At 47.2% G+C, this 22,771-nt stretch overlaps 3 protein-coding genes across 7 annotated transcripts; 2 read left to right on the top strand and 1 right to left on the bottom strand.

The window, feature by feature from the left end:
* The first annotated feature begins 2,787 nt into the window (after nucleotides 1-2,787).
* LOC120664129 lies at nucleotides 2,788-11,542 on the top strand. Of its 3 annotated transcripts, none has more exons than XM_039943157.1 (5): nucleotides 2,788-3,005; nucleotides 3,707-4,044; nucleotides 4,151-5,002; nucleotides 5,545-6,693; nucleotides 8,392-11,542. In XM_039943157.1, the coding sequence occupies exons 2-5, from the start codon at nucleotides 3,843-3,845 to the stop codon at nucleotides 11,166-11,168; spliced, it is 4,980 nt and encodes a 1,659-aa protein (XP_039799091.1). In that variant the 5' UTR covers nucleotides 2,788-3,005; nucleotides 3,707-3,842; the 3' UTR covers nucleotides 11,169-11,542. The 3 variants fall into 3 exon arrangements, with proteins under 3 accessions (XP_039799091.1, XP_039799092.1, XP_039799090.1); XM_039943158.1 differs by lacking the exon at nucleotides 2,788-3,005 and adding an exon at nucleotides 3,318-3,606; XM_039943156.1 differs by lacking the exon at nucleotides 2,788-3,005 and adding an exon at nucleotides 3,319-3,599.
* A 2,168-nt stretch (nucleotides 11,543-13,710) lies between these two features.
* Nucleotides 13,711-20,135, top strand: LOC120664128. The gene is made up of 4 exons (XM_039943155.1): nucleotides 13,711-14,106; nucleotides 14,343-14,464; nucleotides 15,025-15,209; nucleotides 19,303-20,135. The coding sequence occupies exons 1-3, from the start codon at nucleotides 13,833-13,835 to the stop codon at nucleotides 15,187-15,189; spliced, it is 561 nt and encodes a 186-aa protein (XP_039799089.1). The 5' UTR covers nucleotides 13,711-13,832; the 3' UTR covers nucleotides 15,190-15,209; nucleotides 19,303-20,135.
* LOC120664127 (tetraspanin-6-like) lies at nucleotides 16,685-18,801 on the bottom strand. 3 transcript variants are annotated; one of them, XM_039943154.1, is made up of 3 exons: nucleotides 17,766-18,796; nucleotides 17,279-17,554; nucleotides 16,685-16,904 (listed from the first exon to the last, which is right to left on the bottom strand). In XM_039943154.1, exons 1-3 carry the CDS (start codon nucleotides 18,264-18,266, stop codon nucleotides 16,884-16,886), a joined length of 798 nt encoding a protein of 265 aa, XP_039799088.1. In that variant the 5' UTR covers nucleotides 18,267-18,796; the 3' UTR covers nucleotides 16,685-16,883. The 3 variants fall into 3 exon arrangements, with proteins under 3 accessions (XP_039799088.1, XP_039799087.1, XP_039799085.1); XM_039943153.1 differs by having other exon boundaries at nucleotides 16,688-16,904; nucleotides 17,235-17,554; nucleotides 17,766-18,519; XM_039943151.1 differs by lacking the exon at nucleotides 16,685-16,904 and having other exon boundaries at nucleotides 17,016-17,554; nucleotides 17,766-18,801.
* Nucleotides 20,136-22,771: the final 2,636 nt, after the last annotated feature.

The following is a 22,771-nucleotide window of genomic DNA, read 5'->3' as shown; positions in this document are numbered from 1 at the left end:
ATTATTTACAGTTAAAGTTTAAAATATTTGATTTAAGATAAATTCAAAACGACTTCCTTTACAATACGGAGAGAGTACACTGGAAAATGGATTTACATGCATTAAATTTTGAATTAAGGGGTATAGTCGCACAAGTAAACACCCCCCCCCCTGTTTCTGTGTATTGCGTGTTATGAAGGTGATCGAGCCTCGTAGTACATGTTTCCCCCCAGCGAGGAAACAAATCTCACGTGCTATATAACCCCACAATATAGATTCTGCAGATTGCTTACCCTTTCCTTCTCCATTCTTTTTTTTTAAAGACCTGGAACTTGTCCAGCATTCATTAATAAGTAGAAAGAGAGGTTAGAGTGGCGCCAGGGGCGCCAATTACAGCTTCCTTCCCAGACAGAGTGCTGGGAAGGCCATGAAACATAAGACTACTCCTGGAATATATGCCCAACTAACGAATCTAGATGCTTCGCCCCAGCAAAGATCCATGTCCGCACATTATCTCTAAGCAAAGAGATGAAAACATTTGTTGTCAGCTCCTCTTGTTGGAAAATTCTTTTGTTCCTTTCCATCCATAGGGACCAGATCACCAACAGCACGAGTGTCTGTAGTCCCTTCATCTGCTGGTTTGAGTCGATAGTCAATTGAGTGAACCAGGCCTGTAAATCTTGATCTGCTGTCCAATTAGTAGGAGAAAGAGAAGGACAGGTAGCCCACGCAGACACGAAGGTCCAGACCTGCTTGGAATATGAGCATTCAGCCACCAAGTGAAAAGCTGTTTCCAAGACACGCAGGTTCCTTCTCCATTCTTGAAAGCCAACACGATGTAAGCTATTCATGTCACATGGCTTCAGATTCAGAAACGTTTGCAGGAACCAATGGTCCAAAAGCCGTGGAGCATGAGAGAGAAATTTACCACAACTGTTGGCACTTTGCACGAGCATGGAATCATGCCAGGTTTACTTGGGCTGCGTTTAGTTCCTAAAAAAATTTGTGCAGTACTCGTCACTTCGAATTTTTGGACACATGTATGGAGCATTAAATGCAGTTGAAAAAATAATTAATTACATAGTCTAACTGATTCATACGAAATGAATCTAATGATACTAATTAATCTATGATTGAATATTAATTATCAAATAACAACGAAATGTACTATAGTAGTCAAATCTAAATTTTTTTACCAACTAAACACGCCGTTGGAAAAAGAAATGATAGTGATGAGCCAAATGCACGGCACAGCAGTTTCAAGGGAGAGAGAAGCTGTTGCCGTATCCACAGGAGGAGTTTATTTTGGCATCTAATTCGAACTCAAAATTCGTAAACTTATATATATATGTGGCTTGTCTTCAATTGAATCACTTATTTTCGTATACATTTTCCATAAAAGAATTTTTTATTTTTTTGAAGACTTTGCTAGCTTATGCGGCTAATCATTCTGTTCATTTGGCTTGTTAGACAATCAGACAAATAGCTAGGATGTACATGGTCTCCATGAGTCCATGATAATTGACACATGAACACCAACGGAGAAAGAAAGAAAAAGAAAAAAAAGCATAATTGCCGGTTCCCTTTGGGATGGAACCTTCTCGAGTTCGGGCCAAGTAAAGGCAGGAGAAGGGAGAGGGCCGCCCCCAACGAGAAAGGCCCTGAAACCCTGTAAACATTAAAAAATGTTACATCAAATATTTCGATACATGCATAGAGTAAATAAAGTTTATTTACAAAACTTTTTGCATTGATGGGCTGTAAATCGCGAGACGAATCTAATGAGCCTACTTAATCCATGATTTGCAACAGTGATGCTACACTAACCATCCGCTAATTATGGATTAATCATGGATTAATTAGCATCATTAGATTCGTCTCGCGATTTACAACTCATCTGTACAAAAAATTTTATAAATAGACTTCATTTAGTACTTCAAATTAATAAAATTCTTTTGCAATTTTTTTTTACGTTTCAACTAAACAGGGCCGAAAAATCACTTTCACCAGCTAGTCTGCTGCCCCCCACTCCCACTCCGGCACTCCCCAGGCACGCAGCCAACGCATCTCAGGGGTGGTTAGTTGGTGAAAAGTATTATTTTTCGTTGTTATTTGACAATTAATATTTAATTATAGATTAATTAGTATTATTAGATTCATCTCGTAGAAATCCGTTAGACTATATAATTAATTATTTTTTTAACTGCATTTAATACTTCATGCATGTGTCCAAAAATTCGATGGGACGAGTACTGCACAAACTTTTTTGAGAACTAAACGCAGCTTCAAACAGCAAAACCAATTCCGCTTTCCCCCTAGCAAATCCAGAAATCCTCCACCCGGTCGTTGTACTCCGACCTAATCGTGTCATGGTGGTTGTCCCGCGGCCGCCCCCTTCCCTAACCTCGCGGCCGGCACATCGAGGCCGTCGGTTGCGGGCGGCAAGCGGCCCGGATCCTCCTCCCCGGCCAGCCCAAAAACACCGACGCCACCGGCCACCGCACCCCTGCAAAATTCCCAAATCCCCGTCACATGCAGAGCAAGCATAACCTCCTCAGATGCGGCGCTGCTGCTGCCCGCTTCCGGCAGATCGGAGCAGCCTCTCGGCGAGGGCTGCCGCTACCTTTCGCTCGCCCACCAGATCCCCCGCTCGGTTCCCCGCGGCGCTCAATTCCGCCTCCGCTGCCTCGCGGTCGATCCGCTCTCGCCCCCCAGTCGGGGCCGCGGATCGGCGGCCGCCGGCCCCCGCGGGGGAGCGGGTCCGCTTCCGCGCCGTGAATGGCCGCGCTCTCCGGCGACGCGCGGCGCGGATCGTGGAGCCGCCCCCGCCGGCGAGCGGCGGAGCAGGCGAGAGATTGGGTGAAGGGGCGGAGACGGCGTCCGGGCCGGAGTGCCCCTGGGAGTTGGCGTGAATTACGGCGCCTGCCATCGGCCCCTCGATCCTGGCCGTTGATCGGGGGGCTGGTATTCCCGTAATTCCCGCGGCGGGCCGGGGGCAGAGACGGTAAACCGGGCGGGCAGGCCAGGTAGGAAGTTTTGTTTGGTGTTTGTTGCTTGCGCTGCTGGTTGCCAATCTCACTTATCCTTCCACCTTTTTTTTCCCACGAATAAAAAAAATCGGCCTGTTATTTAATGGCGAAATCCCGGAAATTGATTTCTTTTTCCCTTCTCTCTCCGGGGGGCCGCGGGCGGACGTGAGGGGCGCGCATCAAATCGGATTCAGGGCCGGGCGCGTCCGCTTTATCGGCTCACGTTGGCAGGGCCTCCGTTTCCCCTCCCCTTTCCTCTTGTCTTCCCTCCCGCACCACCTCTCCCCTCCTCCTCGCCCCCGCCTCCTCCCGCCCCCGCCCCCGCCCCAGCCACCGCCGACTCTTCCTCAACGAAGGCGTAGATCAGCGCGTGCCGTCCCCTGACGAGCCTGCCTCAACGTCCCCCGGCCCTGGGCGGCGCAAGGGAGCGTCTGCCCGCGCCTCCCCGGCGCTCCGCATCGCCTTTTCCGCCGTTTGCTCGCCGGTGGCCGGTGGGCGACGGACTGCTGCCCCGCCCACGCCGCCTCCGCGTGTTCTGAAGGGCTGGGCGCCCTTGCCCTGCCAAACCCGGCGCCACCTCCGCCTGGAACCGTGCGTCGTACGCTCCTGAATCCGTCTTCGGCCGGCAGGGCCGTCTAGCCGGCCGTCCTTTACCCATGGGTTGTTTCCGCTGACGGGTTCGTGTGCTTTCTGCGTAGGTGTTCTGCGGTAGGAGCCTAGGAGGCCAGAGGCTCCACAGAGTTGGCTTCGCCCCGCGTATGTGATTCGCGGCGGCGGCCGGAGCTCGGTACAGGCGCCGCTGGGACGACAACGACGACGACGACTGCGCCGTGGATGCCTCCGCCGCCGCCGGATCGGAGGGACTATCTGTACAGGGAGGGCCGCAGGCACGACGGCGGCGGCGGGGGCGAGCCGCTCCTGCCGCCAGCCCCCACGCCGCCCCGCTGGCGGGACTCGCCCTACCACCCTCCGCCGCCGCCCCTGCGGGACCACGCGCGGCCCTCGCCGCGCCGGGCGCCGCCGTCGGCCTCCTCAGGTAGGTCTGCGGTCCGCCCCCCGCAAATCCTCAGATCTGAGGCGGCCGCCCCCTCGGCGGCCCTCTTCGGCGCCCCTAATTTCCCCGAAACGCTCTGCTATTTCAGAAGGTTACTACCGACAGGGCGGCGGCGCGTACGACCGCTCCTTCCCTGATGAGCCGCCGATAGGCCACACGCCATCGCGCTCAGACCGGTACTGGGCGGAAGACGACGGCGGAGGATGCAAGGGCTTCGGCCGGTACGGTGGCGGCGGCCGGAGGGACGGCCGTGACATGAGGGGGTCTTACCGAAGGTCGCCGTTCAGGGGCTATGGAAGCGACATCTCCAGGAACCATACGGAGCAGCCCCCTCCGCCCCCGCCGAGGAGGTCTCCGTTGAGGTCAGTCGCTGTTCCGATCTGCTACGACCCTCCAGGCAATAGAGTTGACAAGGGGGATAGGGACAACCTCGCGCGGGTGACACCATGGAGGAGGAGGGAGAGCAGATCTGAGATTGCGGATGCTGCTGGGGCTGGACCTGTGTCTGTTGGCCAGACCAATCGGCCGGCGCCCTCAGAGAAGGCTTCAGCTCAGCCTTTGGCTGGGGCAGCTCCTCACGGGGCTGATGAGGAGGCGCCAAGGAAGAAGGCTCGACTTGGATGGGGGCAAGGTTTGGCCAAGTATGAGAAGCAGAAGGTGCAAGGCCCTGCAGATCTTGCTGAAGCTGTTGTTGATGGGAGCCCAGCTGATACTGAACAGAAAGCTGCTTTTCCTGTGCCTCCGCCTGAGCCGCCTGCTGCTCCCGCTCCTCCACCTGAACCTCCTGCTGCGCCTGAGCCTCCTGCTCCTGCGCCTGTGCCGCCTGCTGCACCTGCCTCTGCTGCTGTGTATGTGCCTGCTTCTGTATCTGCATCTTCACCTGCGCGCTGCACATCTCCGGTTGATGCACCATCATCTGCAGCACCATTTTGTACCTCAGGTATGCAACCCATTTTGTCCTACCATTTTCTTACTGTATCTTAATTGTTCTTAATTTCCACTTCCCCATTTGGTTCCGATAAATAATTCTAATATCCGGTACTTCTTAGCTTCTCTGTCAATCTAGTTTCCATTCTGTTGCTTAATTAGTTCTGTAATTGTAGTGGAACCAAAACAGTGTTGCGTATTTCTATAGGTTCACATACCCTTATTTAACATGCTGTCTATTCGTATTGCCTGACTGTTTTAAGACACCTTCCAGTGGTATTCAACGATTGTACAGAGATCATTCGGTTATTGTTGGTCATGTTCCCTCTGCTATTCTCTTGTTTGCTTTTGTATCAAGACATGTTCACTTCTAGAGTCGACCTACTGAAATCTTAATATCTGCAATAGTTTTTAGTTCCAGTTGTTACTTGGACTTGCTTGATCCTGTTAGTGCGCAAGATACTTGGTATACTTAAATAAAGGTGCCATAATTTTGAAAAAATATGCTCCATGGGGGTTTATGGTAGCTTACTTGCTCTTGTATGTCAACTGCAGGGCCTGAAGATAAATCTTGTGAACAGACGGCAAATACGGTCATAAACCCTACTAAAGATGTCCCTGAAGCTGGTGATAAAACTTTCAACAATGAATTCTCCATTAAGTTAGATCAGCTGGGTGATGATCCTATTAATTCCCTTGCAAACATGCTTGCTGACGTTCTCCAACATGATGATTCTTGCTCTGGGGATTCTAAAGGGCCAACCAGTGCAAGTAAGCTGCTGCTACTGAAGGAAAGTATTTCCAAGGAGATTGAAAAGACCGAACTCGAGATTGATTTGTTGGAAGGTGAACTTAAATCTGTAAATTCTGAGGCCGGAACAGCTGCTGAGGGTTCTCCCACAGGTGTCACATATGCAGAAAATATTTCACCTTCTAGTGGGACATCAAAGGTCCCTGTTAGTGTGGAGATCTCTGAAACATCTCATGTGATGAAAGAACCAGGGGAGCTCATCAGCTCTCCTAAGCCACCTTCGGTGCAGGATGTTGATGCCAAAGGTTCTGATATGATGGAAATTGAGACTGCTCCAGTTCGTAATGCAAAAACAGTTTCTTCAGAAGAGAGTGCTGTATCTCCTGTAGTTGCAGAGGATCCGGCCTGTGCAGCTGCTGTCCTTAGCCCATTGAAAGCTTCTGAAGGAGCTGGGTCTCAAATTGATATGCACAATGACAGGCTGGAAACTTCTCCATGCCATGATAATGCTGAGTCAATCAAAACAGAAGTTAGTGATGACCCACCAGTGAGGCAATGCCCACACCATGATCATAAGTATAGCTTATTTGGGTCAGTTACATCTGCCAATAACAATATAGCCAAAGTAATGAATGAATCGTTATTTAAATCATTGCCTGCTGATACACTTCACCTTGATTTAGTGGCACCGAGTCATCATCTGAGCCAAAGTAAGAATGACCATCGTATCAAAGAAAGGCTTGGAGTATTTAAAAATAGGCTGAGGTTGAAAGAGCAGATTCTTACCTTAAAGTTCAAGGCATATCGTCACTTGTGGAAAGAGGATCTGCGATTGCTTTCTGCGAAGAAACAACGCTCAAAGTCTAACAAGCGCATTGATCAGAGCAACCGGGCATCACATATTGGATCTCAGAGGCAACGCTCCTCCAACCGTTCACGATTGGCCATGCCTGGTCAGTTTTCTTTCTCTATCCAAAACTTGTAACCAATGTTTTCAAATCGCGCGACTAATTGTGATTAATCGCGATTAATCGACCTTATTGGTCCAGCGTGCTCGACTAGGCTCCACGACTCGATCAGGCACCCTGATCGACCGGTCGACTGACTAATCGGCGACTAGAAGCGATTAATCTTCTGACTAGGCGTGATCTCGACTAGGTTTGTGTAGTTGGTTTGCTTGTGGGCTGGACTGGAGAGTGAGAGGCCCAAGCCCACTTGGTTAGAAACAAAACTGGAGGGGCACGACCGCGTCTAGGGTTGTCGGCAGCCACTCGTCTCGATAGGGGGCGGCTCCCGCGACCTCCCGCTGCTCGCCAACGGGGAGCTCCACCCCGCGCTGCCGTTCCCTCACCTTCTATCTCAGATCAGCTGGACAATCCAATGCGCCTCGCTCTGCTCTCGCCACTCATCCAATTCCCTAGCACAAAGCCTCAAAGCTCAGCGCGTATTAATTGATTTTCTTGAGCACAGGTTGCTGCCGGCCGTCGAACCCTCCTCTCCAGGCCGTTGTCCGGCCCCTCATCTCCTGGCCTTCGCGATCTCCTTCCCTCCTTTCCCTCCGGCGAGCTCCCTTCTTCCCTCTGTTCTCTCCGGTGAGCTACCCTGACTGGCGACCTCCTTCTGCCGGCGCGCGAGCGTGAGCACGGGTGACTTGTCCGGCGAGCTCCAGATAAGCAAGGAGCAATAAGAGATAGAGATAGAAAAAATCCTAGTAAGTTTTCAGAAATTGTCTCCTTCCTTTCCTTTGTCCTTCTTTGTTGAAGCTAATGAATATTATAAGTATATATATACATATATATATATTAGTCGTCTGGTCCACCCATTGTTCGATCAGACGATTAGGCGATTTAAAAACATTGCTTGTAACTTAATCTGCATTTAAGTTATGTATTGCTGCTTCAGCTTTCACAAGTGTTAAAACTCCTGCTCAGCTTGCGTATTGTGACGATAGATCGTTTAGAAAGTTATCAAGGATTATTTTTATTCTGAGCTAATAGTTTAATAAATTAGATAATTTACTTACTGCTCTGCATTTGTAGTCTGGACAGCATGGTAACATGATAACATGTATGAAAATAAATCCTTAACATCTTTATGAATCTACAGAACCAATTTTATTCCAGTGAATTAATCTAGAGAGAATGGGTGTTGAAAAATTCTGCCTTTTGTATTTGGTTTATCACTTATCAAGCCCCCTCTCTTAAATATCTGTTCCTGCTTCACAAATTCTCAGGGCTATGTTAGCCATTTTTAATGTTATCATATATGTGATAGTTTTTTTTTTTGTATGTGTGCAAGTGTTTTAGCCTACCCCAACTTGCTTGGGAAAAAAGGCTATGTTGTTGTTGTTGTTGTTGTTGTTGTATGTGTGCAAGTGTTTACAAAACAAAACATTGCATTGTATATGTTTCTTTAATGTTGTGATTAAAACAAATATGTTTTAATTTCAATTTTATTTTCGAACTCAAGCATTTATGGACTGAATCCTTAGTTTCATTATGTTTAAAACTATCATTTTGTGTAGATTGCTCCTCTATTTCTGCTTGTTCTTTTTTGCTTTCATAATTTGTATAAATGGTTTTTATATCCTAGCTGCCATCACATGCTTTTGCCCTTTGAAACCATATTGACATGCTTCTTCTTTTTTGCAGCTGGTAATTTAAGTATATTCTTAACTCCAGAAATGTCAGATGTTGCAAGCAAGTTGTTTTCAGAATTTCAGATTAAGCGCTGCAGAAACTACCTGAAAATGCCAGCGCTGATTATAGATGAGAGAGAGAAGGAATGCTTGAGGTTTGCCAGCAAGAATAGCATGGTCGATGATCCTGTTTTAGTCGAGAAGGAGCGGGTAATGATAAATCCATGGACACAAGAAGAAAAGGAAATATTTATGGAGATGCTTGCTAAATTTGGCAAGGATTTCTCCAAAATCTCCAGTCTCCTTGTGCACAAAACTACTGCTGATTGTGTGGAGTTCTACTACAAGCATCATAAATCAGATAGTTTCCGAGAAGTTAAGAAACTTTTGGACCTTCGACAACATCAACCCACTGGCAATTTTCTGGGAGCGAAATCTGGAAAGAAATGGAATCCTGAGGCAAACGCTGCTAGTCTTGATATGCTTGGAGTAGCATCAGTAGTAGCAGCCCATGGCCTTGAATATGCAAACAGAGTGGAGAAAGTCTCTGCGAAATCCCTCATCCGTGCTGCATATGGGTCCAATGCTTCTTTTGCAGCCAAAAAATCTTCTGACAGGGAATGCATTAATAATGCACCGTTGAATGAGAGAGAATCTGTTGCTGCTGATGTATTAGCAGGCATATGTGGCACTCTCTCTCCTGAGGGAATGGGCTCATGCATCACTAGTTCTGCTGATCTTGGTAAGATTAGCATGACAAGAATGGAGCATATCTTAGCCCCCGAATTTGACAGAAGCATTGATGAGGAAGATTCACTGTCAGATGAAGAGTGTGAAGTTGATCCTGTTGATTGGAATGATAATGAGAAGTCAATTTTCATTGAGGCTATGAACAACTACGGAAAGGACTTCGCTAGGATTTCATCATGTGTGAAAAGCAAGTCGTATGAGCAGTGCAAAGTATTCTTCAGCAAGGCTCGGAAATCACTTGGTTTGGATTTGATCCATCAAGGAGCAGCTGATGTTAGTGTGCCAACTAGTGATACAAATGGAGGGAGGAGTGATACTGATGAGGCCTGTGCTGCTGAAATGGATTCAGCTATCTGTAGCACACAGTCATGTTCAAAAATTGAGATGGTATGCCCTACTGAAAAAGACATTGGAGGTATAATCACAAAGCAGCCAGAACTTAATATATCAAATGGGTTTGATGTTGTGAACAGTAAAACTGGGGAAGATGAGAAGAAAACTGAAAAAAAATGTGGTATTGTTGATCATGAAAGGTTCGATGAAGGTACTCATCAAGCAGCATGTGGTCCTATTGACATCAATTGCCCAGAAAGCACAGAGAAGCTGCATGGAAAAGATGATGTCATTGACCAAGTAAATATGCACAACAATAGTGCCATCAGCTCCTCGACTGAGCAAGCAAAGGCAGTGCCCTCGGAAGTCCAATCCTGTTTAGATTCTGTTGAGGTACTTCATCAAACAAGCAAATCCCCTTTGGGGACTGGCACTGATGCTTCCCAGATGGAAGAATGTTCCAACCATGCTCTTGACGATAAGCTAATGAAAGCTGGAAATTCTGGTGCCTCATCTTGCATAGCTTCCGATAAATGTATTAGGGACAATGTTCACTTTGCAAACACCATTAGTCCTACATTCGCTTCAAGTTATAAGCATTCTGTGCCAGCGGATATGCCCCCGACAAAACCAAAGCCATTGGTTACTCCCCTTACCCCAAAGGACTTAATGCCTGTACAGTTCAGTTCTGCAGTTCCTGATCCTACCGCAATTCGTTTTGATGGCATAGCTTCAATAACAATGCCCAATTTTGAGGACAGTGGTAACAGAGTCAGCAGTTCTTTAGGGCCCAAAGATATGAGCAAGTACCCAGCTTTTAAAGACCCAACCGGTAATCAGCATGTCACATTGTTTCGTAATGTTGATGGTTACACGAACCATCTGACAACTGAATTACCAATTTTTTCTGAAAGAACTGCAAGTGGCACTGTGAGTACTTCTCAGACTGATCGGTTCACTCTAACAAAATTCCAGAATGGCAGGTCCAGCAGTTTGGGCCTTCCAAACACTTCCGATGGGATTCAATGGGCCAGAAAACACGAAGAAGTACTGCAAGGTTCTCTGAGGTCATGCTCTCACAATACAAGTTCTGATGGTGATGAGCAACAAAAGCGGCCTGGTGATGTCAAGTTATTTGGGAAGATTCTCAGTCATCAATCATCCTTGCAAAGTTCTGTCTCATCATGTAATGGTAACAAGAGCAAGCCTCCCTCGCCAAAGGTTGACACGTCATCTGTGAGATTGTCGAACAATCCAAGGGATCGTGTGGTTTGTTCTTCCAGGCCTGGCTTCACTCATTTGGGTCTGGAGGAAAGAACAGCTCGGAGCTATGGCCATTTGGATGGAAGCACAACACAGCCAGAGCCACTGCTAATGATGGCGAAGTGCCAGAGCTTAGCCGGTGTACCGTTTTACTCGGCTAAAAATGGCACTGTTAGTGTGTTTTCAGATTATCAACAGCCTTCGATTCAGCCGCATCAGTCAGATCCAAAACGGCTGGAAAGGTTTTCTGATCCTCAGAAGCGCAACGGAATGGAGTTCATCTCGGGTTTCCAGCAGCCTGGTAAAATCTCACGGTTTGGGGGTGCTGGTATCCTTGTAAGCGGGGTCTCAGACCCTGTGGCTGCTCTCAAGGCCCAGTATGGTCCCAGTTCTAAGGTTATGGGCAGTGACGTGGATCCTTGGAAGGACATAGGAAGCAGGTAGCATCGGTAGTGGTAGCAGCTTTAGTTCATGTTTTGTTGCCCCTTTGTATCATATTTAGTTTTTGTAACTTAAATGAAGAAAACAAGGGAAAGTGAATGGCTTTCCTGTTCATACTATTTGTAGGCTTTGCAGTAGCTGTTCGGTTATGTATTTGGCATTAACATCTCTTACCTTTTCTGCAGCTCCATACCCTTTGCTAGCTTGACCTGTCAACAGTGGCACAGTGCTGTAGGTTCGCTAGAGGTGCTGTCCACAGGCTGATTGTGTTTGTCCGGTAGGATTTTGTTTTGTCAGTCTATGCAGAAACCTCACATCATTGTAATATGGTAATGCCGAACTCAGAATATGCTAGTCTGATGGAGTTTTGGTTGAAATTTTGCCTTGGCTGAATGGCTGATGTGTCTTGTTTTTTTGCTTATCATTTCCAAGCTTGTCATCTGTAGTCAGCTCCAGGGGTGCGATGTTGAGCATCTTTGCAATAGCAATGCTCTTGGTTGCCACACAGTGCTGCATCTGATGGAAGGAAATCCTCGTGCTGTTTCTTAGTTGGGAATTCCTTGGCAATTTTAGGTGTTGCTGCTGGTAAGAATGGTGTGGTCTGTCTATGCGCATGCTAGAAGTGCTGCGTTTGATGAAACGATATCATTGTGATGGTTCCTAATTGGGAGTTGTTCCCCCGTCTAATTGGAGTTCCTGGATTCAGGGATGGTAGGCGTTGGTCTCGGTCGTGTTTTTGTTATCTTTTTCCTGGTAATGCAACAGTAGCTGGCATTGTACAGCAGAATTCGATTGTTGGGGGCTCCCTTCCTGAAACCATATGCTCTGTGGAGCTGATTTTGCTGCTATGTATTAGCCAGATAGAGTGATTTCAGCAGTGCTCGTGGGGATTCGACGTCACCGGGGGAACCCGATAGCTTTTGGCCTTTGTGCACGTGAATTTCTGGTCCGAGTTCGACTTCCTTGCAGCTGCTTGCTTTTGGTTTCACGAGTTTCTCCCGGAGCTGGCTCTTTCCGAAGTAGCGAAGCGTAGTAGGGTGGGTGGTCCAGCGAGGCCGCGACGCAACGCAAGCTGATGCTGCGCGCCTATGCTCGGTCCGCTCTCATCGTGATCGTGCGCGCGGCCGCTCTAGCCAAGCTACTCACGGATAATGTGCACGGTACCATGCATGCCCAAGACGTGAAAAGCCTTTTGTCCCTCTTCTTTTCGTGGTTTATTTGTTTGTTTGCCGGGGATGCTCTTCTACTTCCATAGCCGTGGATGTACCTCTAGATTTGCAATGGACGCCCTTAGCCGCCAGCTCTAGCCACCTCTCAAGGCTCTGGTAGCACCACAAACTGCCTCGCCGCCTCACCGGACCACTGGTCAAGTCATCGGCACGGCTGGCTTCTCTTTTAAGCTTGCTCCTACCTTTAACCGTACTCTTACCAAGCCCTAAACACCTATGTTATCGGGTGGCGGTGGCACATTTGTGGTGCCGTGGAGAGAATGTAGCAAAATAGATGCACCACGTGCCCCCCGTCTCCTCAAGTCATCATCATTATTCATGCGCACGAAATCTTGACGATAATTGGCTAGGCCCAAGGGTAAACCCAACGATATTGATATTTAACGATTCTCAACACCTCATCGATCACTTGCCTTGCCTAGAGTCTAGAATGAACTTCAATGTTTAGTGATGCCCTAGAAGCCAAATAACTTGATTAGAAATAAATGCACACATTCAAAGAGAACTGTTGGAAAATTTCACAATTCATAGAAACCTTTTTAACCTTTTTTATTTAAATAACAAAGAGAATTGAGGAAGAGTGAAGACAGAGAGAAATTCCTTTTCAAAAGATTGTGAAAAGGAATTGGAATAAATAATTAAGTGGAAGATGTGCAAAAATAAGCAATACAAAAAAAACATACCTTGCAGAGAGAGAAAAAAGGGGGGTGAAAGCTATGAACAGATGCGGCTGACCGTATCCGCGCAAGCTCTCAACTGCACCTTCTCAACATCTTCAATGATGTTTATAGTTAACAGGTGAGGTACATTATGGGTTCTTAGCTGTTGATGGTGGCTATCCTAGGATGAACTCTTGATTGTGCACATATGTTGTATGAGGAAAGAGAGCACCAGAGCGGGGAGAGAAGAAGCGGGATGGAAGGAGGAAGGACGGATAAGCAATGAGGATCTTGGTATGCCTCTTAAACATGCCAAAAAAGGCTAGATTTGGTAGGAAATGAGGAAATGCGTGAGTTGGTTCTTAGGAAGCGCTTCTCAATGTCTATGAGCTGTCGCTGTCGTGTCGTGCACGAATAATAGTTTTCTGGAATAATCCTTACAGAGTGCTAAAAGATTATCTATGGAAGTTTTTTTTTGTGCTACACATATTTCCTTCATAGCATACTGTTATTAAGTCCTGAGATATTTCTAATTGTCCTAGCTTAAACGCTTACATTTTTTATTTTCCAGAGTACGCCTTGGGCCATCGTTTGCGTAGAGTGACAAATGCGCTACTAGCACGTTCCCAAGCACACAGGCACACAGCGCCCCACCCTCAAAAAAAAAAAAGGCACACAGCGCCCTCGCTCCCTGCCTTCTCCGTGGCGGCCCGCCCGCGCACAGCCTCCCTGCTAAAACCCTAACCGATCGGGGAAGCGACCTTCTAGAACCTTCTCTGATGGCGTTCCTCCGGGCTCTCCAGCGAGCCCTCCCGCCGTTGTCTTCGCCGGCGGCGGCTCTCCTCCGGCGCGCCCCGCATGCGCTTCCTCCTCCTCCGGCTCCTCTTCGGTTCCTGGATCCGATCGGGTTGCGCCCCTTCTCCGCCGTCGCCACTGCCTCGCAGGCGCCGCCCATGGGGGCCAGCCTCTTTGGCGGGCTCATGGACACCCGGTTCCCTAAGCGCCGGCCGGGCTTCGCCAACCGGCGGAAGAGGGCCAGCTTGCGCCCCAAAGGTGTGGAGGATTTCTTCAGCCTATCGTTTTTAGCAATCGAAATGCTTCGATCTGGACTATTTTTGGCATTTGCATTATCCCATTCCTTGGAATTCCGCAACTCAATGGAAATATGGCTCTGCCCTGTAGTTTAGTTACAGAGTTTTGTGAGGTTTCATGGATTAAATGTAGGGTTGAGCGTTCATATACCCTTCCTTAATTATTTAACTGATGGAGATGCTGTTGTTCGCCCGTAGGTCCATATTACTGGGTGAAGTGCAATCCTGGGGAACCCATACCAACTAGCCAGCCGAACAAAGGGAGTGTGAAAGGGAGGAAGGAGAAGAAGCGGATCAAGCAGCGCAAGGCCTTTATCATGGTGAACCCTCGTTCCATTCTTTATACCTGTTGTTATTACATCTTGATGTCCTGTTGTGCATCCTGCTATAATGCTTTATTACTATGCAATCCAAGCTACCTTTGAGGTTCTGTATAAAATGGAAAGATATGATTGACCAATAAATCTTTAGAGTCGATAATAGATGCCACCTAGTAGTCGTGAGTATTGCAATGAACTGGAACTACATAACTGTTTAAGTGACTCGGTTCTTTCTGGCAGTGCTCAGCAATGTTTAAAACTAACCTTCTTATTGATTCACCGTTTTACAATTTGTTCTGTTTTTCCTCGCGATGTTTAACTTATGTTGGTTTTCCTGAACCCTGAATGTACATTTGTGGCTGTGTTAGTTGTACGATACTGACTTGTATAGAATGAAGCTTTAGTCTAGCAGTGTATTTCTAAAATTAAGTTACATCGCTCGCTTATATATGTTGATTTGCTCGATTACTTCAATCTGAGCTCTCTATTTTAGGTATAGTTGGTGTATTGCCCTTAGTTTCTACTTTCTAATCAAATACTTGCATGTCTTACTCGTACAGGCTGAAAAGAATAAGCGCAGAGCGCAGTATTCAGCTGCGGTTAAGAGAAAGGAGGCAGAACGAACAGAAAGGAAGATGGCTGCTGTGGCAAGAGAGCGGGCATGGGCAGAAAGGTTGATAGAGCTAAAACAGCTCGAGGAAGAAAAGAAAGCTGCAATAGCTTAAGGAGCTGCTCCGGAAAAATGGCAAGGCATCTAACTTGTTTCTGCTGCTGCATTTCCCCCTTTTTTCTCAGATAGTCTAGAATGTCATAATTCTTGTGATGGCAGACTAGCTGTACCACATCTTTTAATAGTAATATCAAATGGTGGAACTGGTTTTAATACGAATTTGATAAATCCAAGTTTGGAGTTTGTGTTCGGTGATGTATTTAGAATAAATGATATGATGGTTCTTGTGTGCTGGAGACCTGGAATGACCAGTGTCTACATCATAGAATTTTGTTTCACTGTGGATCTGTGATACAGAATTTCGTTTGAAGTTACTTTCATTGTTGAAACAACTTCTGATTGTAAATCTATTGTTCTTGTCAACTCCTGTCATCCAATCCCTCGGTTTTGATGTATTGGACACTATTTACATTGTACTCTCTCCATCCTAGAATATAGCTACGTTTAGACTTTTTCAAAGTCAAACGTTTTTAACTTTTACTACAAATAGCAAAATAATCATAGAGGCTAATAACATAAAAATTATGTTAGTTGATTTATCGTGAAACCAATTATTATAACACGTAACTGTTTTTATTTGAAATAATTTATTTTTAGATTGTTGGTCAGAGTTAATTTTTTTTGACTTTTTGTCTTTTAAAAAACCCTAAACATAGTTATATTCTGGGATGGAGGGAGTATTCCAAAATATCTGAATGATAGTGGTGATTCAAGAAAACCCGTGTATGAACTAGGTCACTCCAGATTGGCATTCCACTGCCTCCAGTCAACACAAGTGGCACCCTTCATGGTAGCACACTTCCTTTCTGCGACATTCTGGACCCACCTCTCCATAATGTAGTTGCCTGCAATTCTGGTTTAGACTTGAAAGTGAATAAGTGATTGCTAATGATATTTTGCATGTTTTAACCTTCCAACTGGAAAATGGCTCCTTACAACAATGAAGGCCATAGCGTATCAACAGCATGCATGTTCTAACCTGGCTGCTTCCAACCACTCTAAAAACTAGTTTACCAAGGGTTCTGCATGTTCTACCCGTGTATGGTTTAATTTTCCAGCTGAAGGATCTTTAGGAGACAAACATTCAGATAGGACTAGGGAGCAGCTAGCAGTTTTGACACAAATGCAAATTATTTACCTGTTTCTTCACACTGCATAAGTTTTCATGTTTATTATGTAGCAAAATCTTGGAAATTATGCTGTACAATGACGAAAGCTAATGCATTAGAATACCATGGTTACTGAATATCTTTTTCTCCAATTTAGCTTCAGGGTAGGAATCTGGTGTATCCGAGCATAAGATATAACTGTATAAAAATAGAAGTTGCACCAACTGTAGATAGTCACAGGCATATCTTCCTGAGTGGTTTCTCCCATATACATGGAATCACGTCTTTTCTGAACTCAACACATAGACTTCTACCTGAGGCGAAATTTGTTAGCTACCATGCTGGAAAAACAATACATCCTGTTTACTTCATCTGCTGCTCTTCTCAAACTCAAACATCTACACGTTCTTAATTATATAAACCTGGAGGAAACTGTACAAATAAAATAAAGTAGAGTGACACAGAAGCTAACCCGTTCCCAAGTATTATTATATTTTGATAGAATACACAGCACAGAGGTGGAGCAAAATATCATACAAGCATTGAGGACGAAGGGCTAGCCTAGTAGAGCTGTTCTCTTCTACCACGGAACCATCGCCCCCTACAGGAAACAAACAGCAAAGCAGTGTTAAAACCGCAGAAAACAAATGTGTACAAAAATTGCGATACATATACTGCATAAGCCTAGTTATTGTTGTGGTAAGTGTGAAGATAAAAAAAAGAAATGTCTCCTTTACCCTTTATTAAAAAATTCTTAATGATTGATGTTTTTTTTTGGTCATGGGTTTGTTTATTTTCCATAAGCTTCCTCATCTTCTACTTTTGCTAATATAATTCTATGTTTTCAATTCTGAAATCAATTTTACAAAGAAAAAAGAGTTGCCAACTTGCAAAACAGTTGAGTGTGCAACTGAAACATTTTGCTGAGTACCAGTAGTAGTCCCAGCGTGGGTTTATCTTGGACATGCGGTTTACCCCATATGGGTACTCGGATAAGGAGCGACGAGCGTTTCTGAAGGCGCAGCACCCACAGGAGCAGATGCAGATGAGGGCGACGAGGACGATGACGTTGAGGACCGAGATCTTGTGCCAGTCCTGGCGGATCTGCTCCATTACGCCAGCCTTGCACGAGTTGCACTGGTAGCAGAGGATGTTCGCGGCATTGTTCCACCGATAGCAGTCCTCATCCTGCGCTCCGACGGGCATGCCTCCACTGTATTGGCATGCTGTTGGTGGTTTGCAGCAACCGGACTGCGTTCATGGTTGCAGTGAATCGAAGAAGGAAGCAGCAGGGAAAATTTTGAAACTAGTAGCCCTGGGTAGACAATCTTGTTTCTTGACAGAACAGAGCTAGGTTGAAGTGGTAAGCTAGGCTACACTAGGGATAGTGAAAATGTGATAGGAGCAGTATCACAGACAATTAAGTCGGAAACAAATTCAATCAGTGGCTGATTGGGCAAACCTGTATTGGCGTGAGATCATGCTGGAGGTAATCCATGGGTGTCCAGTTCGCAATCTTGGCACAGGCCTTGGACCCAACCACACAAGCAAGGGCTGGCTTCCAGTACTTCATGTCCTGCATGTGGTTCTGGAGCCATGAGGAGTAGTCTGTGATGTGGTACTCCCTATAAGGCCTCCCTGGAATCTGTGTGCCTCCGCCTCCTGCTGTGACTGCGAACCCGAAGGCTGTGATCCCAAGAAGGAAAGCGATGAGGAGCATAATGGCGACGAGGTACAGCCACAGGGCCCAAGCGACATGGAAGCAGGCGCCCACGAAACCAGCAAGAGAGATGAGGAGCACGACGAAGCCGACGACGAGGAGTGGCGTCTGCAGAATCGAGGAACATGTTGCCGTGGAGCCCTTGGCCAGCCAAAGCCCTGCCCCGATGATCGGAATTGAGGCGAGGAGCGTCCCCAGGTTGAGGTAGCCGATCAGCAAGTTGCTGAAGCGGTAGGGATACATCTTGATGCTGTTCCTGCTTGCTCTTGCTGTGTTCTTGGGTGCTCTGCCCTTGTTTTAGACGATATGGCTATGATTGATGCAGGGTCTTGCTCTTGATTTTGGGTTGTCCCAGCTCTACTGATTGGAGTGGCGTTTCTCTGAGTGGTCTGGTGCAAGCGGAGTGCTTTTCTTCCCTTGGATAACTTTTTGATCCTGGTGACTGTGCATGTACCTCTTGAAGGGGTGTGCCTGTGTGTATTCTATGCTTGGCTTTGCTTTGTGGGCTGTGGCTGCATGTCTTTAATAATGCTGGGATGGTTTTGGAAATCTTAGGCAGCTCTTTGCTCGCTTTCTTGCGTTCTCACTTTTTTTTATTGAAGCTTTTAGCTCTTTGCGCTACCCCTGACGTGTATATGTTTTCTTACGGTTCTGTGTTTTCTGCCTTTGTACTCTATATAAACCCGCTTTCAAATGTGTTTTTTGAATGAAGAGTCAGCTCTGCTGCTTTTGAATTTTTGAAGCTTCCATATTAGAGAACACTAGACCAAATCCTGGAGCATCAAAGAAGCCTATCGTTCCCCTAGAGAGTTTCTTTAGTAATATGTTAAAGGAGCATCTGTTTTTTCATATCCACTTGCTACAGTTTGCTTGTTTTGTGGAATAAGAATAAAACTTGTCTTCGATTTGATTCGTTTCATGGGTATTGATTCTGCTTGAAAAAAAGCGCAGAATTATGGTGGGAATTTTTGGAGATGTGTGGATGGAATGCCTTAGCCCCAACATTGATGCTTAATCATGAAGTAAAAAACTAAAAAGTGTGCGGGGTTCTTGGTTCTGGGCTTTCAAGGATAAGAGGGAGGGAGATGCCCTTTTGCATGAATTCGAGTGCATGAAGCAATTCTGCTTTCTGGACGCATCATACCAGTATTCGCTTTGCAAGTAAAGAAGGGCCCTTACTTGTCTTGCCCAGAGCAATTGCAAATCAAAAGCATCTCATGTGCGCTTGCTTTAATCCCTTTGCTGACTGATTTCGTTCCTTCTCTTTTTACCCTTTCAGCAAGATAAGCAAGGCAGGCAATCAGGGGGAGGCGCTTGGGATTTGTTCAGACGGCAAATGTGGCGCCACTGCACGCTGGGAATTTCTTTGGTGACTAAAATAATGGTGGATTCGTCTGCGTCGACCCCTGCTTTTTCTTGCTGCTTTTTTCTTGAGTTCTGATGTGAAGGAATGTTGTAACCCTGGGATAGACAGAAAGTGCACCAGGCGTCCGAATCCAGGAACGTCGAGGAGCTCGAGAGCTAGTCTAGAGCATTCTACACATGTAATGTTGTTCCATTTGCTTTTGGGCAAACAAGGGATTACACTGCTGATCATTCACATGTGGTGATGGAATCATCCAAGAGTACTCCTCAACGAATTAGTGTGTGGCATTCTGGAGGTTTTTTGCTGTTTGGAGTTTGGACCAGAGACGTGTAACCCGAGTGCACAGACGAAGAAAGTACATGCAGCACAAAGGTCCTGACGCAATGATTCACCTGTGATTGCATTGCAGAGGTGACGCGATGAGTAGTGGTGACTGGTGACTGTGTGGCTACGGACTTGGGGAGAGGCAGAAAAGGGCAAAGCTTATCGTCTGGGAAAAGTGGGAAAAGGGAAAGCTTTGCATCGCCAGCTCCTGGTGTTGCCTCTCGCGACCACACAAGCGTGAACTCGTGAAGATCCATGGAGCTTTGGGCTGCGAAGTGCGAACTACCGGTAGTTACCATGATTTTTATTTGATTCGTGGCGGAGTCACACGTTTCTTTTGAGCTGTTGATTTTGTATCATCCTGCTAAAGGTTCGGGTGTAAACCGGCTTCAACAGTTTGGATTTTTCTTGCATACACTTCAGTTTGGTGAGAACTGGTTGCTCTAGGAAAAACAGTTCAATTTGGTTCAGTTCACAAAGGCACCAATTCGGTTTGATTTGTTTCACCTAATGCTGCTAGCCGCTAATTAGTTCTTCTTCTTCGGTTCCTGTTCGGTGTAAGGATTTGATTCCAGCAGTCTAGCTTCCGGACACTGCACAACACTGGTCTGTTTGTTTGTTTTTTTTTGAAAAACGCTTTTGTTTTGGATTGAAATTGCAAGAAGTTTGGTTTGGCTTGGTTTCTAGCATGCAATAGTGTGGTGTGGAGTGATTTGAGTTAGGGTATTTAAGGAAAATGGTTTGGTTTAGATTTAGTCTGGATTACCACCCATTAGCAACTTGATTTTTGTAAGCAGTGCAGTGACCTGGGAATCGAAATCATGATGATTCGTATTAGGTTTAGGATTCATCACTTGGAAGTCAATACGTTTGTTTGCTTGCCGTGAAAAAGAAAATTTGAGTTTTTTTGAACTCAGAAGAAAATTTGAGTTTTTTTTTTGAACTCAGAAGAAAATTTTCGTTGAGAGACCTGGCACCCAAAATTTAGAGTTCACGGAGCTGATACATGGGTGTAAAGCTCCTGAACTTTGAGGGCCAACTTCTGTTAACTAAAACATAACAGCCCATAGTTCTCTTCCGCATGCGCTCAAGGCTCCGCGCTTCTCTCTCTCGAGGGGCCCGTCCGCGCTTGGTTCCCGGCCCAAACTACGATATCGACGTGGCATGATTGTGTATCACACACCACTCACTCATTAGGGCGTCCCCAACGGAGGGAGTGAAATCGCTAGCGCCAAGAACAATAGAGAAAATAAAAATACTGGTTGCATGGAAGGAAACAAAGGGGACCGCAGAGTCCGGCCATGTTTAGTTCTAAAAAAAATTTAAAATTCTCTATCACATCAAATTTTTGGACACATACATGGAGTATTAAATGTAGTTTAAAAAAATAATTAATTGTACAGTTTAGTTGTAAATGATGAGACAAATCTTTTAAGCCTAATTAGTCTATAATTAGACACTAATTATTAAATAAAAACGAATATGTTATAGTTCCAAAAATCAAAAAATCTCACCAACCAAACAGGGCCTCATTAGCAGGAAAATTTTTGGCCAGTGTGCGAGCTATCTGCTTGCTTCGTCGCTAGCGCTTCTTTCTCTCTTCTTCTGATTGGATAGTAAATCCTCCTAGCTAGTACTGTGTCAGTTGTTGTGGACGCCCTTAGACTTAGCCCGATAGCGCGAGGCAATTTTGCCTCGCGCTCGGCACCTCCTCCAACAGACATCGCAAACATGAGAGGCATTTTGCCTTGGAGGCGTATCGCGATGCAAAAATGCTTCTCCTCTCTCCTCCAATGCAAATCGTTGGCGCCTCCTCGCTCTCTCCCTCGTCATCTCCGCCTCTCGTCGCCTCGCCGCGGCCCTCCTCCCTCCCTTCCTTGCCGGCACCCCTCCTCCCTCTCAGACCTCCTCTGCCTCTCCAGATCCGGTCCGCGGGCAAGGTCCTCGTCGCCATGGCCCGCGAGCGAGCTCCGCGCGCGAGCAGCGCCGCCCCGCGGGCCCGCGAGCCTCCTTCCCCTTCTCTCCCTCCTCTCCGACGGATCCTCCTTGGCCCGCACGACGACGCGCAGGAGCAGAGAACGTCGAGGAGCAGGGGAGGCTGGGTCTTCCTCGTCTCCGGCGGATCCCGGCGACCGCGAGCCTCCTTCCCCTTCTCTCCCTCCTCTCCGATGGCGGATCCCGGCGACCGCGCGGCCCCTTCCCCACCGGCAACCGCGCAGCAGCAACCGCCGCTGCTCGCCATCAAGGTGGAGTTGGACCAGCTGGTCATCTCCATCCTCGACGACCCCAGCGTGAGCCGAGTCATGCGGGAGGCCGGCTTCTCCAGCGCCACCGTCAAGAGCAACCTCGAGGAGGAGACTGCGCTCATGTCGCCGGCGGCGGCCGCTTCGCTTTGGCCCGCGCAGTTCTTGGCCAGCGCACCGGGCCCGGACGACGCGTGCAGCGACGACGTCCGCGCGGTCCTGGAGGTGATGGTCTGGAAGGAGGGGCGGCGCGGCAACCCCATGGTGGCCGGCGACTCGGTGTCCATGGCGGAGACCGTGGCTGGCGAGCTACTGCGGCGCCTCGAGCGTGGCGACGTCCCCGCGGAGCTCGCCGGCGCGCACCTCCTCAGGCTGCAGCTCTCGTACGTGCACGTCCGCCTCATGAGCCGCGCCGACGTGGACGCCCGCGCCGCCGAGCTCCGGCGCAGCATGGACGCCGTGCCTCCTTTCCTTCTCTCCCTCCTATCCGACGGTGGATCCCGACGACCGCGCGGCGTGCGTGCAGCGCTGGCCCTCCTCTTCCCGCGGTTTTTTTGCGTTCGCTGTTGGAGAGATCAAGTTTTTGTCTCTCCCAACTCTACTATTTATGCGAGACAAACTCTCAAATGGCTTCCCATTTTGTACTTTATTGTTGGAGTCAGTCTTAGAGGACAGACAGGGAGGCATGGACAACGCGTGCCGTTGTAACGGAGGCCAAATTGCTATCGAACTGTGCGACTGGGACAGAGCGAGCAATCACGAAACGTTGCGTGCGATTTCCCCCGAGGATTCGTGCGAGATTCCCTTTGGTTTTC

Source organism: Panicum virgatum, chromosome 3N (genome assembly GCF_016808335.1).
Source record: "Panicum virgatum strain AP13 chromosome 3N, P.virgatum_v5, whole genome shotgun sequence".
Classification (NCBI taxonomy): domain Eukaryota; kingdom Viridiplantae; phylum Streptophyta; class Magnoliopsida; order Poales; family Poaceae; genus Panicum; species Panicum virgatum.
This window is presented reverse-complemented; position numbering and strand designations above follow the sequence as displayed.